The sequence below is a fragment of the Mauremys mutica genome, chromosome 10 (assembly GCF_020497125.1).
Source record: "Mauremys mutica isolate MM-2020 ecotype Southern chromosome 10, ASM2049712v1, whole genome shotgun sequence".
Lineage (NCBI taxonomy): Eukaryota > Metazoa > Chordata > Testudines > Geoemydidae > Mauremys > Mauremys mutica.
Genome location: NC_059081.1, coordinates 28,556,833 through 28,572,278, shown reverse-complemented (window position 1 = coordinate 28,572,278; position 15,446 = coordinate 28,556,833). Strand labels below are relative to the sequence as shown.

Below are 15,446 nucleotides of genomic sequence, written 5' to 3'. Positions count from 1 at the left end.
TGCCTCTATATTTTCATAAACAAGGGTGCCAGCATTAAGGGAGATATCTTGGATGATAAACTAAGAAGAAATCAGTACAGTTTATAATGTCTGCATATTACACTACAAAGGGAGAGTCAGAAAGAAGGATGTTTTTGTTAAATCCATTTCTGAAATTGCTCCTATTAAAAAATCTTCAGCAGTTTTGTATAAATTACTCAAATTATTGGTGATCAAAGCTAAATAAATAAAAAAAAAGTATCACTTTCCCTTGATATTTCATGAAATTAATTCAGGGAGATTTGGGTTAATCAAGCAATTAGAATTCACAATAGAATTTAAAATAATCTAATAATGGTTTGCCATTATTCCTCCTGAAATTTATTATGAATCACTTTCTCTACAGAAGTAGGAGAATATTAACTGGATTAATATTCTTCCTCTCTTGGTCTCCTGAGATGGATTTAATTTTGATTTTATTCACCAATTCTTTATTTTTTTTTCTGATAGCCTCTCTCTTTGCCTCTTACTAGAAATTACCCTGTCAATGCACCATTCAAAATGTTGATTTTTTACCTCTGGTCATTAACATAGACTATACTGAATATCTGTTACTTTAAGTATAAAAAGATTCCAGATTTCCCTTATTTCTCTGTAATCAGAGAGTATTGTTATGAGCTATGGATGAAAAGCATCATGAATCCGCAATCATGATTGTGGTATAAGATTGTCCAGCTTGGTCCCTTCAGTCCTTTGCCAGAAGAAATGAGAAATAACACATGCATTTGGATGAAAACTATTTCCTTCCCATTGACAGAATTTTTGAAAATTGTACATTTGATTAAATATATGAACAGGATGTGTCATGCAATTTGGATTTAGGAAACCTGATCTATTAAGAATTGGTCGGTCTGACCCACACTTTTATATATTCCTTTATTTTGGTGCTACTGTAATTTTAATCATGGACCATGTAGTGGAGAGTTCACTGTGCTTTGATGGTGCAAGCTGAACCTGGAGCTGAGCTCTACCAATGACAGTGGAGCTCCATGTCAGAGTGAGGTTCCAGAGAGTGGGGTCTTGGATAGTATAACATGTACAGTGCTGGCCATTTTTGACTGAGACAGTTCCTATGCACTTCTTTATTGTACACCCAGATAGCAATAACCGTTCTGGATATTTCTGTGCAAATTTAGGATGTGGATAAAGGAGCTCAAAGTAAATTGTATGTATTTGAAAATAGTCTAGTTCATAATATAGATCAACAATTGAACACGAAAGACATAACTGCACAGCTATCAAAAGACAATATACACCAGAAGAAAACTAAACTGGTATTTTTTATTCTACAAAAATGTATAAATATTTAAATTTACAGCAAAGAGTACCAGACCATTAAATAACTGTTACAACATTTAAAATGTGTAATTCTTTATCCACAATCTACCTTTGTAAATTTAATTTGAGTTTGTGTCTCAAGCACTTCTTCAGGATGCTTTATAAGTGAGTCCTCTAAATAAACTGACATCCCAACCTCTTCTAGTTCACAGAGAACAGAAATTACACGAGTCCATACTTTATAGATAACTTCCTTTTTAAATAGAGATAGATTTTGTATACTTAAAATCATAATGGCTTTTTTTGAAAAGAAACACACTTATCAAGCTCTCCTGAACACATGCTATTTGAGAATGAAATGGGGGCTTCAATATATATATGAACAAGACTTGATTTAAGAAGTTATTGAATGTAAGAAAAACACTGACACTAAAATTCACATAACCTAGTTAAAACACATTGCTGGTGTTCATTCAACACCTTAAGATCATTCAATAGCTTATATTTAGTAGCAGTTTAAACATGGTGTAATCTTACCAGATGTGTTCAGATATTGTACAGTATAGCAGCTAACTTTATCTATTCCCTATATTGCAATACAGGAAACAGAACCATGGTTAGTGGTACACAAAGAGAACTCTGAAGTGATAGCTGTCACAATAGCTAATTAAATCTTTGATGTCCTGCTGAATTATGGGCATTAAAGATTTTCAAATGATGGACATAATGCATAAGGATTTATGGATTCTGACATTTACCAACACTTAAGTTCTTTTTATTTCCCCACACTGTTCATACCAGTGAAAACAATACAATCTAGTTAATAGCTCTAAGCTTAAGCATCTGAAAAAGAATTGCCTCATGTGAGGACTGTATTCAGCATCTACAAATCAGATGCAACTAAAATGTATGTGATCAGATATGATCTTTGCTTTCAAGTGCAAAATTCAGAATACATAGGTTAGCAGTACATACAGTACTTGTCCTTTCTTAGATATGTTATTCATACTAGTTTGTAGTAGAACAAAAATCAAAGAAACTAACAAAAAATTATTCCAAGGAATAAGACATTCCATCAGTCCAGAACGACCCTTCCAGTCAAAACTAACGCAATCTGTCTTATAATTTAACTTGTTCTCATATTTTACAACAGTCCCCTCCTCCCCAAGTAACTCCTGAAGATATGGGGTAATGAGAAACTGCAGCACTTTTGCCCTATTTACAGTAATAACCTGCCCTTCAAAATGCCTTCATTCAATGCTTTTAACGTGTTGCTCTAGCCTCGTGTCCGGCTTTCATTCCCTGAAAGCAACTTTTGGAAAATATGAGGACTGGAATTACTGTTCCGCTAATAGTAATAATAATAATAATCAGCATTTATAAAGCTCTTTACATTTGAACACACTGTACAAACATTATTTGTTAATCCTCACAAGACCCTGGGAAGTAGGGAAGAATTAGTTCCATTTTACAGATGGGGAGACAGATTCAGAGGTTAAGGCCTATTTTTTTCAAAAATGTCCTTTAATTGTGGGTGCCTCAATCTGTGGGTATTCCCTTTGGACACCACAAATTTATGCAACCAAAATTAACCACCACTTTTGAATAATTTTGGCCTAAATGACTTGCCAAGGACACACAGGAATTCAATAATAGGATTTGGAATTAGAACCCAGAATGTTCCTAGTCTTATGCTCATTATACTAGCCTCAGTACTAAGGACATGAAATAGCATTGCTAAGCTGAGAAACCACCACTCAGATTGCATGAGAATTTAAGATGGCCCTGGAGTCTCTCAAGACCAACACAATAGTCACTTGGTGAGTGGCAGGACATCTCTCCTCATGCTTATATTAGATTTCTTTTTGGTGGCTTATTTGGTTCCTATACTCCTTACGTAGGAAGTAAATTTAGTGCTCAATCCCACTGAAGTCAAATGGCATACTCACAGCGAGTAAAGTTAAGCACATGTGTATGTGTTTGCAGCATGAGGCCTAAGTTCTAGCTGTAATGCAATTCTGACAAGCCTTTGAACAACATTTCTGCTCTAAACATGCTACTCAGTGTCATTATCCATCAATAAGTATAAAATAAAACAAACATTTTTTTAAGTCAAGCAGCTCGTATATAATATAGCAGTGCAGTTGTTGATATAATAAAGGTGCATCAACTGTAATCAAGGAGTATAACAGTCCAAATTCATTGCCACAATCCACTTTATACAGATAAAAAGGTATTAAACACTGTAGTACTGCATGCCTAGCAAAGAAAGGTCGAACAGTTTCATGATCTGTATTTGAGACTCTACTCTTGAAATCAATTTAGATATTGTACCATTCTCTCATTACTCTCCAATCAGAAATATGCAGTGCAACTGCACTTAGCAACCATTACAAGTTGCAATTAGATAAGTGAGATATTATTTAATAAGAATATTAGAGATTAAAAAAAGATGGCAGGAACTACCATATGCACTCCTCTAACATTGATAAACGGTGTCAGACATGATAGTAGTTCCCACCAGCACCACTATTGTTACAGGGGCACTATCAAGGTAAGTAGCCAAATAAGTGATCTATCAGCATGAATTTCGAAATAAGGGTGTGCAGGGGCCAACAAACCTTTGAAAGGCGATGATTGAAAAATGCAATAATTTGTTCTGCATTAAGCTTGGAATTTAAATGGTTTTGTTTGTGATTTTGTAATGTTCCTTTCATGTAGTAAAATTATAGCCCTGTTCAGTTTTGATAGCTGTTAAGCTATAATGTGAACAATTTGTGTGTGTCTTAAAAAAAGACAAGATATAAGGGCTTGAAAAGCAGCTACTGTGTATGTATAGTAATGATTTTTCAAATTTAATATGCATTTGGTATTCATTTAATGATCCATATCAAGAAAATGCGCATGAAATATCAATCCATAGTATGCAAATACATGGTACTGGTAATATACATTCGCCAAAGGAGCCAGTACACAGAAAATGAAGTCAGTTTCATCTTCCCGCTCCCAACACAATGCAACAGCCGGTGTTTGGGGAAGTGTGGGTGGTTGGTTGGGATAGAATCTATCTCCTATTCCTGGGTAGGATGCTGCCATATTGCTCAGCAGCCCTTCTGTGGCTGCTGCTCTGTTCCTGGTTCTGCTATGCTGGGACCTCCCATGACCCTTATGCCCCTGGGCAAATGACATACATTAAGCCTATTGCACAGAATGCAAGCATTTTTATAGCAGATCCATTATGTGGTGATACGCACTAGAAGGATTAGCTTAAATGTCTGTGTTATGAACATGTATTAAAACAACACAAACCACTCTCGCAAACTCTTACTGTGTGTGTTGATATGGTATTGGTTCCTATGACGCCTTTGATACTACTGCTCATCAGCAGCACATTTCTAATATCCATGTTAAGAAAAGAGAAAAGAAATTAAGAGACAAACTATTATTTTAAAATATAAATAAGCATCTATCATAAACCTATTAAAGCAAGGAAGTTCAGAGTTAGAGCTCAAACTCCATCCATAGCCTGTCCCTTTGTACATAGTTATTGTGGGGATCTCCAAACTTGGGACGGCCTTGTATACATTAGGCAGTCTGCTGAGATATTTATGCTCAAAGCCAGAGGCTACAGATTGAGCTTCAGCCTAACTTTTGACTCAGATGGCAAAATTTTGCTACCAGTTCCATTCTCTGACCATGCAACCATTTGGGGTTAATGGAGGTGCACACAGGTAAATGAGGCCCATAGTGATTTGTCTTCCTATTGTAGAGGATACATGGGCAATTTCAATTTGCATTAATCTGGGTTACTCATGTATGTTGCCCACTCTCTTTAATATCATTCAAACTTTTTTGCTGAAGTTTCATTTATTATATAGTATCAGTTTCTTTCTGTATTCTTTGTTCAGTTTTGCTGCGTTTATAAAGAACTGTTATGTATAGCGATTTCATTGTTCCTGGCACAAAACATGAAACATTCGTTATGTACAGTAAATTTACTGCTCAGTAACCCTTTCAGTTTAATACTTCACTGAGTATCAAATGACACTAGGGAGCAACTAATATCCTTGTCATGTTGCTATGGAGGGCCAGAACAAATACATTAAATTTATAAAGGAACTGATATAATCTTTCACAACATAAGTTAGAGTCATAAGGCATTTTACATCAGGTCACTTTCAAGCAAGATTATATGACATAACCAGAAAACAAAACCCCCAAACCTTTTGAGATTAGGCTCAAAGGTCCTTCTGGAAATACTTTTCCAAGTGCATCTGGTATTGATAGTAGCATATATTATGCTATTTATAGCTTCCAATGTGCTTCTTTTGAATGGACACAACTTTCAAAGGGGCATGTGCAAACATGCCATAACAAGCAAAAAACCAAATGACTTTGCTCTGACAGTTGACTTCTAAGAGGGCTTCAAAGCCTTTCATTTCACCAAGAACAAAGGAAAAGGAATATCCTTTCTTCTGATTCAAATAAGTGAAGAATGAAAGCCTAGACATGTTGCAAGGTCTGAGGGAACATGGGAAGTCTCTTTAGCTTTAGGCACCCAAGGTCATGTTACGTAGCAGCCACTGCTGGGAACGACTTTCACTGCAGTCTTTCATGGTTGGAACCATTTTGTCCTCCTCAGATGGCTCATCGAGACACTGGTTGCTGTTGACATGCCGCAATGTGAGCCGCTGTAACAACAAACAAACAAAAAAATTAATGAAATAATTGTCGAAAGAGAATTAATGTTGTGAATTGAATATTTAATAATTTTAATCTTAACCTACTTTAGCAGTCACAAGAAAAGAGTGTTTCATCCTAAAGCAAATGTCCCTGTTCAAACTGTGCGTCAACCACCAAGTAACCACTACCACATGTACAGCTCTATGACACAGTGAACACCAACACCCTGGATCATGCCACTTTTCACATTTCTGATTAAAATAATGGGCTCACCTTTCTTAGATGTATGTCAAGGCCATGCCATTTAAGGAGTGAGGAACTGTGATGTATGTGTAAAAAAAAGTTCAAATTAAGTGCAAGTGAATATTATTACAAAGCAATTATGTTTAGGTTCAAGGAATCAAAGGTCCAAATGTCCAGTCCAAAGTCCTGCCCCGCCCCCCTTTCCATATTCCTCACCTTTACATTTGTGGGGATTATAGCGTGTGCAACTGAGGGTGGATTTTACACACATCAACAGTCAACCATTGTTTCCAAAAAATTAATCCTTAAAATATTTTTTAGTTCTTGTCTCAAAAAATTTGATAATACAATCACAGTGCACTAAAATGATTAGCACTAATATAATACTGAGCAGAACCCCAGAGTCAGCAGAGTTCCTCAACAGGCCACGGTAAAATGTCTCTGGATTGCGGTGCTGTCCAAATTGAATTGCCCCAAGATTTGACTTGGTGTGATTGTGGTAGGTCTTTGGTTATGGGGCGGTTAGTCAAGGTAATGGCAGGGAACTAGATTTCTTTATTTCACACACTGTTGATCTGGACCTAACATAGACATGACAGCAGTCACAGGGAAGTGCAGTATAGCTTCAAGCCTATTCTGTCCAGGAAATGTTCCCCTCACAACCCCATTCACAGGAAGGTGCCAATGGAGAACTCTGAGTGAGATGGAAATTATTTGGGGAGGCACCCATATCTGTATTTGATTTCTGTCTTACTACATAGCATATCAAATCAACACCATGTGTACAATGTTGCTTATACACATACATACACGTGAGCAAGAGAAAAAGTAGGTACACTTCAAGTGTGTTACATGAGTGAGCATACCACGTGCTGGAGGCGCTGTGTTAAAGTACCTCCTAAGGAAAACAGGTAGCCTTTCCCTTCAAATCTGTACACATTCTTTTAAAAATATGCAGCATCTTCCTATCCAAAGATCATATATTTCCTTTGTTGGGGGAACTAAAGGAGACTAAAACAAAGCATTAGGAAACTCTTGTATTTACTAAAGAACTTGGTACCAGTTCTGAAACACCTAGTACTCTATCCACAGATTTCAGAAGTAAACCTTTATCTCAAGCATACACATAAAGACATCCTAAATTTCTCATCTGCAGAAGAATTATATAATCCATATTTTAAAATGTACAGTAGCAACCCCTGACCGTAATGTTGTAGAACAGCAGTGTCAAACATATGACCCAAGGTGAAATTTAATCTGTCCTTCCAAGAGATTAAACATAAACTCAGCTGTCCCCCACAGCAATGGCACATTCAAAATGTAAATTTTATTCAAGTGCCTTGCTCCAGAGCTTATTGGAACACTGGATTATTGGATAGAATCCTATCCCTCCTCCTCCCCCAGAAATCAGCATGGAGATGGGAGAAGGATTTTACTGAAGAGAAGCTTGAGTTCTCTAGCTTAGACCAATCATTATATTGTGTATTGTTAATTATCAAGGGCCTTTCAAGGTTAGTGTTTATTATGAACTCAATACTTCCCCAATAAAAGACCCCCTGTTTGCTGAAGTGCCTGACAGAGAAGTTCTCTTCAGTTTATGAAAATAAATGTAAAGGCTTCCTCCACCTCTTTGCTCCATGGGATTGTATAGAGCATTCTGAAATGCTTATGTGATGTGATCAAACAAGGCTAGAGCCATTCAAGCATGTACCAGCTAAGGGATAGATTGTGACTAGCCCTAATGAGGCCACACATGGAAACAGGGGCTAGGGATTCTTTCCTTATATCACCATGTTAAGGTTAGCAAGATCTTGGCATTGGAGAGTGCAGGAGTCATGTGCCATATGCTCCCCACAGGAGCAAGTGAGAATGGATTTGGTTAGCAGAGTTATCTGGCCCAATGGGTGGGAGGGAGGGAATAAACTGCAGCTTGATAAGATCTGTAGCAAATTACATCCCTCCCTACACACAGTCAGGAATCAGGGCCTGCAGTGCACCCAGTCTGCAACACAAAGTTTCTGGGCAATCTATGGAGCACAGCTGACCTGGAGTAGGCAGCCTGATTGGCTGCACCACCTGATTGGTTGGAAGAGTCAGCAGACTGGCTCTTAAGCCCAGCAGCAGCAGTTCAGTGGCTGCTCAAAACATCTGCCTGTGGCTGTGATAGTCCTTGCTTGTTCTCTGTCATCCCACTCCAGGTAACCCAGTTCTTATCCTCAACTCTGTCATCTGGCCTCAGATGCCAGCTCTAACCCATAGGCGTAATGCTGGGTCTAGCCGTTAGGCTGCACCACCCACATCCCAGTCATTGACATACAGCACAACCAAGGTGCCCAGGAGGAATTTTTCCTCTGAGATATGATGCCTCCAGAGCTGATGCTGCTATGTAATGGCCCTTGCTCAAAGTGCACAAAATGCACAATCTAGCCCCAAATTCTTCCTGTTAAATGTAACTTTAGAAGGTGGCCAACACATCAAAAAACACACAGTAGCTGTGAATCAAATGGGGAATTTGCTCTGTGTTTTGGCCATGCAAAACTCTTTCCCTAAGAATAAAATCAGCCCTACTGTGACCAGGGCCGACTCCAGGGGTTTTGCCGCCCCAAGCAGCCAAACAAAAAAAGGGGCGATCGCGATCTGCAACAATTCAGCGGGTGGTCCTTTGCTCCAAGCGGGAGTGAGGGACCCTCTGCCGAATTGCCGCCGAATACCTGAAAGTGCCTCCCCGCTCCGGAGTTGCCGCCCCAAGCACCTGCTTTATAAGCTGGTGCCTGGAGCTGGCCCTGACTGTGACTCTGACTTGTGGACAATCCCAAATGAGAGAATAATGTGAGGATATGTACTCACTCTCCCTTTCCTCCCCCCAAAAGTTAGCTAACAAGTTAAAACAGCAGTGAAGACTCAGCAATTCGGCTCCGAACTTAGTTTAGTAGCTTGAGTTCAACCTCCACCTTCCCTACAGGCTTCAATTCAAGTTGCTAACATAAGTTAAAAGTTGAATTGCTGTTTCTTCACTGCTATTTTAACCTGAGTTAGTTTATGCAAGTTAGCCAACAAGTTAAGAACACACCTTTTTTTTTTGCCATGAAAACTTATCCTGGGAAACAAATGACCCTGCTCAACCATTTCTTCCCAGAAAAGGACACACGAAGCTTTGAATAAGTTGTTATGTCTTATTTTAAATGAGAGGGTGGATAAATCATCCAAAGCTACATCTAAATTGCGGTCTGGAAGTTTGCATATTGTATGCTGTCTTATGCAGTAATCAGTGTACAAGAGCTCTTACAACGGTAACCAATGTATCTCATAGATGCCTGCAGCACCTCAGAAAAAGCTGCTTAATAAAAATCCAACAGCCGATAATATTTTACATTCTCAAAGGGCTTTTCAACCTTAATGTTCCCAAAGTGCTTTACAAAACACAGCATTTTCATACACCAACACTGGGTCACAGAGGGGAGACTACCAACCAACTGGAGCAATGAAACAGTGTGTGTTGAGGGGCAGGGATGGGAAATTTTGGCCAACCACCCAGGGGAGAGCCCTTAGTCATACAAGAAATACAATGGGAGCTTATGTGTCCATATGAAGCAGTTAAAACCTGTTTTTAAAGTCTTATCTAAAAGACCTTCACACATTAAACTGCATTTTCAGTGTATTTGCCTCAGAAATATGATGGGCTGAGTCAGCCCTGCTGAAATCCGAGCCTAGTTCTAGGGACCCTCGATATTTCCAAGGCCAAAGGCAATCCTCACAACTCAGGTTCAATGTGTTAAGGTCCAGGTGAGCTGACACAGCATCAGGAGAATGTTGTGGGACAGCATCCAGCTTTGTATTGGGACACAAAGTGCTGGAAAATTGGTGGCAATTTATGGACCCTATTATTGGGTACAGGAATGAATACCAGCTATGTAATTCTCCTCATAGGACAAAACTGTAAAAAGAGACACTTCTGGTATGGAGTAGGATATCTCTGGAAGCTGGGCCACTGAGTTGCTCGTAGGCATGTTGGGCCACATTGATTAAGGGACCTCATGGATTTAAGCTGCAAGTTAATAATAAATAATGGATTATTTACTGGTTAATCACAGTAATGAAGTTGTAGCCAATGGTCTTTAACCCAGAGACTTGTATCATATTCTGCACCTTCCTTAGGTGGCCTTCAGGAACCACAGAGTGACATGCTGTCAATTACAGTACCTTGACAATGGATATAAATTTCAGTATATCCTTGCCAATTCTGTTTGTTAAAACTTTTTTTTTAAGATGCTATTTTCTCTTAAAACTTGAGCAATAGCTGTAATTATATTACCCAAACATCTCTCCACAATATTGCAGAAGATAATATTACTTTACAGTTCATGCTGGATTGACGTATGTCACATTTCAACATTTTATGCAGTGCGTAATTTCTCCTGGGTCTATTCTTTAAGTAAAGCTTCCCCAGAGGCCTGCTCCTCAGTTCAAAACAAACTGTTATACAATTCCCAAAGAAAAGCCTACATCTGTTTTACTAAATCATTCAGGGCCATTTAATACTCATTCAGTGCTGGGAGATAAGCCATCTTTCACTAATCACAAGGGGAAAGAATTAGTAATGTTAACAGAAGTAGCTTGTTTATTAAATAACCCTCTTCAAAGCATTAAAAATATTTCACTTATATGTTTTTAAGATCCATTAAGCTTCGATCGTTCTCGAATATAACCAGAAATGAAAACAAGCCTAGAAATGATACTGCTGCCTTCATCAGCTGTTCCTTTTTATTCAATGTATAATTTCATATAAGGCTAGCATATCATTGAGCTTTTCAATTGTCTCCTAAAAGCATTTTTCTCCATTCTATCATTATTAATGCTATTACAGAAAAAGCTCCTTTGTTTGGAAAACAATCAATTACAGTGGGTAATATACCACATACACAAACCAGTCTGGATTTTCCTTTTAATGTCCAGAATCAGAATAAATATACTGAAGTTGCTTTAGTTATATAAACACTCACAAGCTTAAGAGCAAGCCTCTGTATTTTCTTACTCATCAAGTATATGTAAATAAATATGTTCTGATGAGCATACAATTCACATGCATTATGGCAAACATAATAAAAATTGAAGATCTCTTTACCCTAGCAGTTCTAGCATGTAATTATAAACATCAAAGTGATGGAAAAATAGTTAAGCATTATCAAACCGCTTAGAGGAAATTATTATTATGAATCATTTTATTTGAAAAGATACCAACGAAATGTCATTTAAATGAAAGGTGAATTAACATTTAGACATTTTTTAAAAATACAATACTGAGAAAAACAATCTTAGCATTTTTTTTTGCTACCTAGCTGTTATACAGTATACTGAGAAAAAACATATTTCAGTATACTACTGCGAAACCATTACATAGCAAAACATTTTTTTGCAATGAACCATTTATTTTGTTAATGGACATATACCGGAGTCTGCCTTCTGCTCACTCACAAACACTGTATACTATAAAATCTTCATTTTTTACAATAATGAAAATTAACCTTCTCCAGAGACTAAATCTCAGGAACGAGATTCTGACAAAATAATATTTTAAAACAAGATACTTAAGCATAAATGGATAAAATTCTGGAATCTATAGTCAGGGAACACTCCAATATATTTTAATGGGAGTGTTGTTGGAGTGAATAAATACTACAGCCCTGGTTCCGCAAACTCCAAGGTACATAACTTTAAACACATGAGTAGTGTGATAGGGTGAAATCCTGTCTCCATGGAAGTCAATGGGAATTTTGCCAGAACTTCACCCAGAGATTTCAAAGATACTACTCCTATGTTTAAAGGCAAGCGTATGCATGTTTGTAGGATTGGGGAGGCATGTAAGAAATTACGGCCACATCCTGCTCCTGTTAATGAACATAAGTGGCCCTGCTACTTCCAATAGGGCCTCTTGGTGAGTAAGGCAAGGAGCATTTAGCAGGTTTGCTATGACTCAGTCAATGGCAAATGGATACTTAAATTATCCATTTTGATAACGGAAACACATTTTGCTCACATTTTGATAAACAAATTTAAAAATAAATATGAGTTTTTGAACATATTTGTCTGTAACAGACTTTTTTTTTGTAATCAGTAGTACCTGTGTATGTTGGACTATACATCTATAAAAAGATACAGATCCTTAGCTGGTGTAAATCATCAAAGCTCCATTAAAATCAGTGGAACTACCATCTGGTCCCAGATATTTTAACGCATCTAGAATTGTATTTAACTAATAATAATCAACTTTGTCTCTCTATAATATTAGAATATTTATGAATATAAAACCAAAAAAGGAAGTGAGATGAGTTAACAAGTAGAAAATGAAAGACAGCATTATTCAGGGAAAATCTTAACTGAAATACATTTCTTTCACTCTTTTTTAATACCAACCTCAAATAATTTGCTAAAGGAAATAATCAGTGGGGCTGTAAAAAATATTCCTAAAAACTTCCAGCCTTGTGAAGTTTCTTAGCATCCACATTTGCAAAGGGCTACCATTACAAGTCTCCACAGTGGGACCACGGGTGCCATCCTCTATTTTGCTTATTGTCAGACACGACTGGGTGATTATATGAAGAAAGGTGTGGGTCTGCATGACAGAAAAATTGTAAAAGCAAATATGAAGACAGCAAAAACAAATAAAAGAAAATTAGTAAACTGTTCTATAACAGTACATCAGGGAAATTATGATTAGGTAATACTCTCAAGTCTAGCTGCATCTGTGAGCACTGTTCTATTGTTGGAGGATATTCTTAAAACTCGGATAGTTTTAACCCACACACAAAAGTGCACAATCACAAGTTTAGGATCTGATCTTTCATGAAGCTCTGGGTCAGTAGACCCTTCCAATGGGACTTTTCTTGACCTCAGAAACCTGTCCACACAGAGCTCCATGCAGGAGCAAGGACTTGGTGCAAGTGAACTGGGAGCAATTACCATGAGGCGCAAATAATAGAACAAATAATAGACCTTGACAATGCTGGACAAGTGGCATGCTGAGACCACTGCTCACTACACTTATTTCACTTGTTCTCTCAACCCCAACCCACATCTGTTTGTTTTATCCACCTGTTGTCTCATCATATGCCAAGACTGGGATAAAGATTTTTTTTTAATTGCACGTGTGTCCAGTGCCTAGCACAGTGGGTCCTTAATGAATAATATGTGCATATGTTTCAAATAAAAATAAAAATGTTAGATGAGGAGAATTTGACTACCAGACATAATTTCAATTCCTGGCCCCTATATTTCCATACAGAATCATAGTAAATTGAGATGGGAAGGAGCTATTATGGCATCAAGTCCATCCCCTGATCAAATTGCAGGAGGCAGCATATTATGGAACACTTGCTGGACATAGTACAAAGCTCTGGTACTTTGTATTAAATTACTGTAAATGTTGGCATTGATCCTCCATCATGATATTATGAAAAATATACATTTTCCCATACTCTACCATTTCAGTGGTGCTCAACAAGGAGCTTGATAGAGATGCTATTCTATTTAATGAATGCACTGAATATTTATTTCCTTCTGCCTCATGCTAGCATTTGTTGTCTCTCTATAACAAACTCATGAGGCTGTCTTCCAGCAGAGTTCATACTTCAGGGATTTGCTAATCAACATAACAGTGACCCCACACAAACTGAGTCCAGGTTTGATGTGATTGCAAAGCTGGAGGTAGGATGTTCACACACTGGAGAATTCAGAGAACCCTGCCTCCTCCTCAGGCAGCTAACTGGCTTTGATGCTTTCAGCTACCAACCTAATGTCTGCTAGACTGCTCCCAGCTCCTGTCATCCTGGTGTGGGGAAAGGAGCAATCCTTTCCTCCACAGACTCACAATAGCCTCTGGGGAGGTAGATTCTCTGTTCTGACTACAATCAGGCAAAGCGCAGTGGATTTTACAATATTTCACTTCTATTTCTTGTGCTGTGTTAATCTAAAATTTAAAACTCAAGTGGTATGAGGGGAACCACGTGAGGGAACATCCTGCGATCCTAAACTTATGAGTTGCAGATTGTTGGATGGATGAACAACAAGTTTGTGCAGCTCATATAGAAGACAGGTATCCTTTTTTGGAACAAACAAGAGAATTTAACTTTTACTGGGAGGAAAATGTTCATGAATAGTTCCTATAAATACATAAAAGTTGCACCTTAAATCTAGAGAACAATAGCCTTTTGGAAACCTGTATAGAGTTTTGTGTATGAAGAGTTTAAACAGCTGCTTTACATTTTTTGTCACTTGAAATAAAACTGAGTAGAATACAGTAAAGCAACTTTTTAATGTCTTGAATATACATTGCATACATCTGTACAGTATGTTGGGAGAGTCAATATATAGACTTTATATAGGCTCTGGAATGTAATTGCAGGTTATTTTTTAAAATTAGTTTAATATTAATAGAAAGTACTAGCATTAAAAACAGAAAGCGCAGTACTCACAGAAATTACAGCTAGTCCTGATTGAGACCTTTCTTTGAAGTTATATTTCATATAACCTCTACAACAAAATGTTACTTAGTATTTTATGTATAACTCATTGCAGCCATCCCGATTTTTGTTCCAAAGTAAAAAATAAAACACGTGGAGGCCACAAAGAAAATTTAAGAACAAATGTCCTTATAATGTCACTTTGAGTAACCAGAATGATCAATTTTTGTTTCATTATGTATCACTGCTTCATGTTCATATCCCTCTCATCTGTCTACTTTTCTATTAAAGGAAAAGCAATGTTATATAGACAAATCAATGAAAAGATTTAATAATTTCAATGTATTGCATGTTTATATGTACATACTATATATTTAGCAGATTCAACAGGAAATATATTAAAAGTGATGCATTATTTTAATGGACAGACCAATGTATTTGATTTTCTCAGACAAGCAGGGTCAGAGCTGGCAGCTGGTGTAAATCAGCATAGCTCAATTGTCTTCAAAAGAGCTATGTTAACTTACGGCAGATGAGTGTCTCCCCCTATTGTTTTCCTTTCAGTTAAATGTGTACTTTTAAAAATATAAGAAAGAAGTGCAAAATCTGGGTTTTCTTTCCTTTCAAAAAATGCATGGGTCCTTTTAGATCAATTGTAATCAGATTGCAATTTACCAAAGGTCTGATTTATGGGTCAGATCCTCAAGCTGGTATAAGGTAGTATGGCTTCATTGACTTCAGTTTATG

The 15,446-nt window shown here is 37.4% G+C and overlaps 1 protein-coding gene across 6 annotated transcripts in view; it reads right to left on the bottom strand.

Annotated features, from left to right (window-relative positions):
* Positions 1-1,361: 1,361 nt before the first annotated feature.
* GALNT13 (polypeptide N-acetylgalactosaminyltransferase 13) overlaps positions 1,362-15,446 on the bottom strand; it is a 492,985-nt gene continuing 478,900 nt past the window's right edge. For all 6 annotated transcript variants that reach the window (XM_045032703.1, XM_045032702.1, XM_045032701.1 and 3 more), the window contains one exon: positions 1,362-6,008. In XM_045032703.1, the coding sequence (XP_044888638.1) occupies positions 5,868-6,008 (141 nt within the window). In that variant the 3' untranslated portion in view covers positions 1,362-5,867. The remainder of the gene's footprint in view (positions 6,009-15,446) is intronic.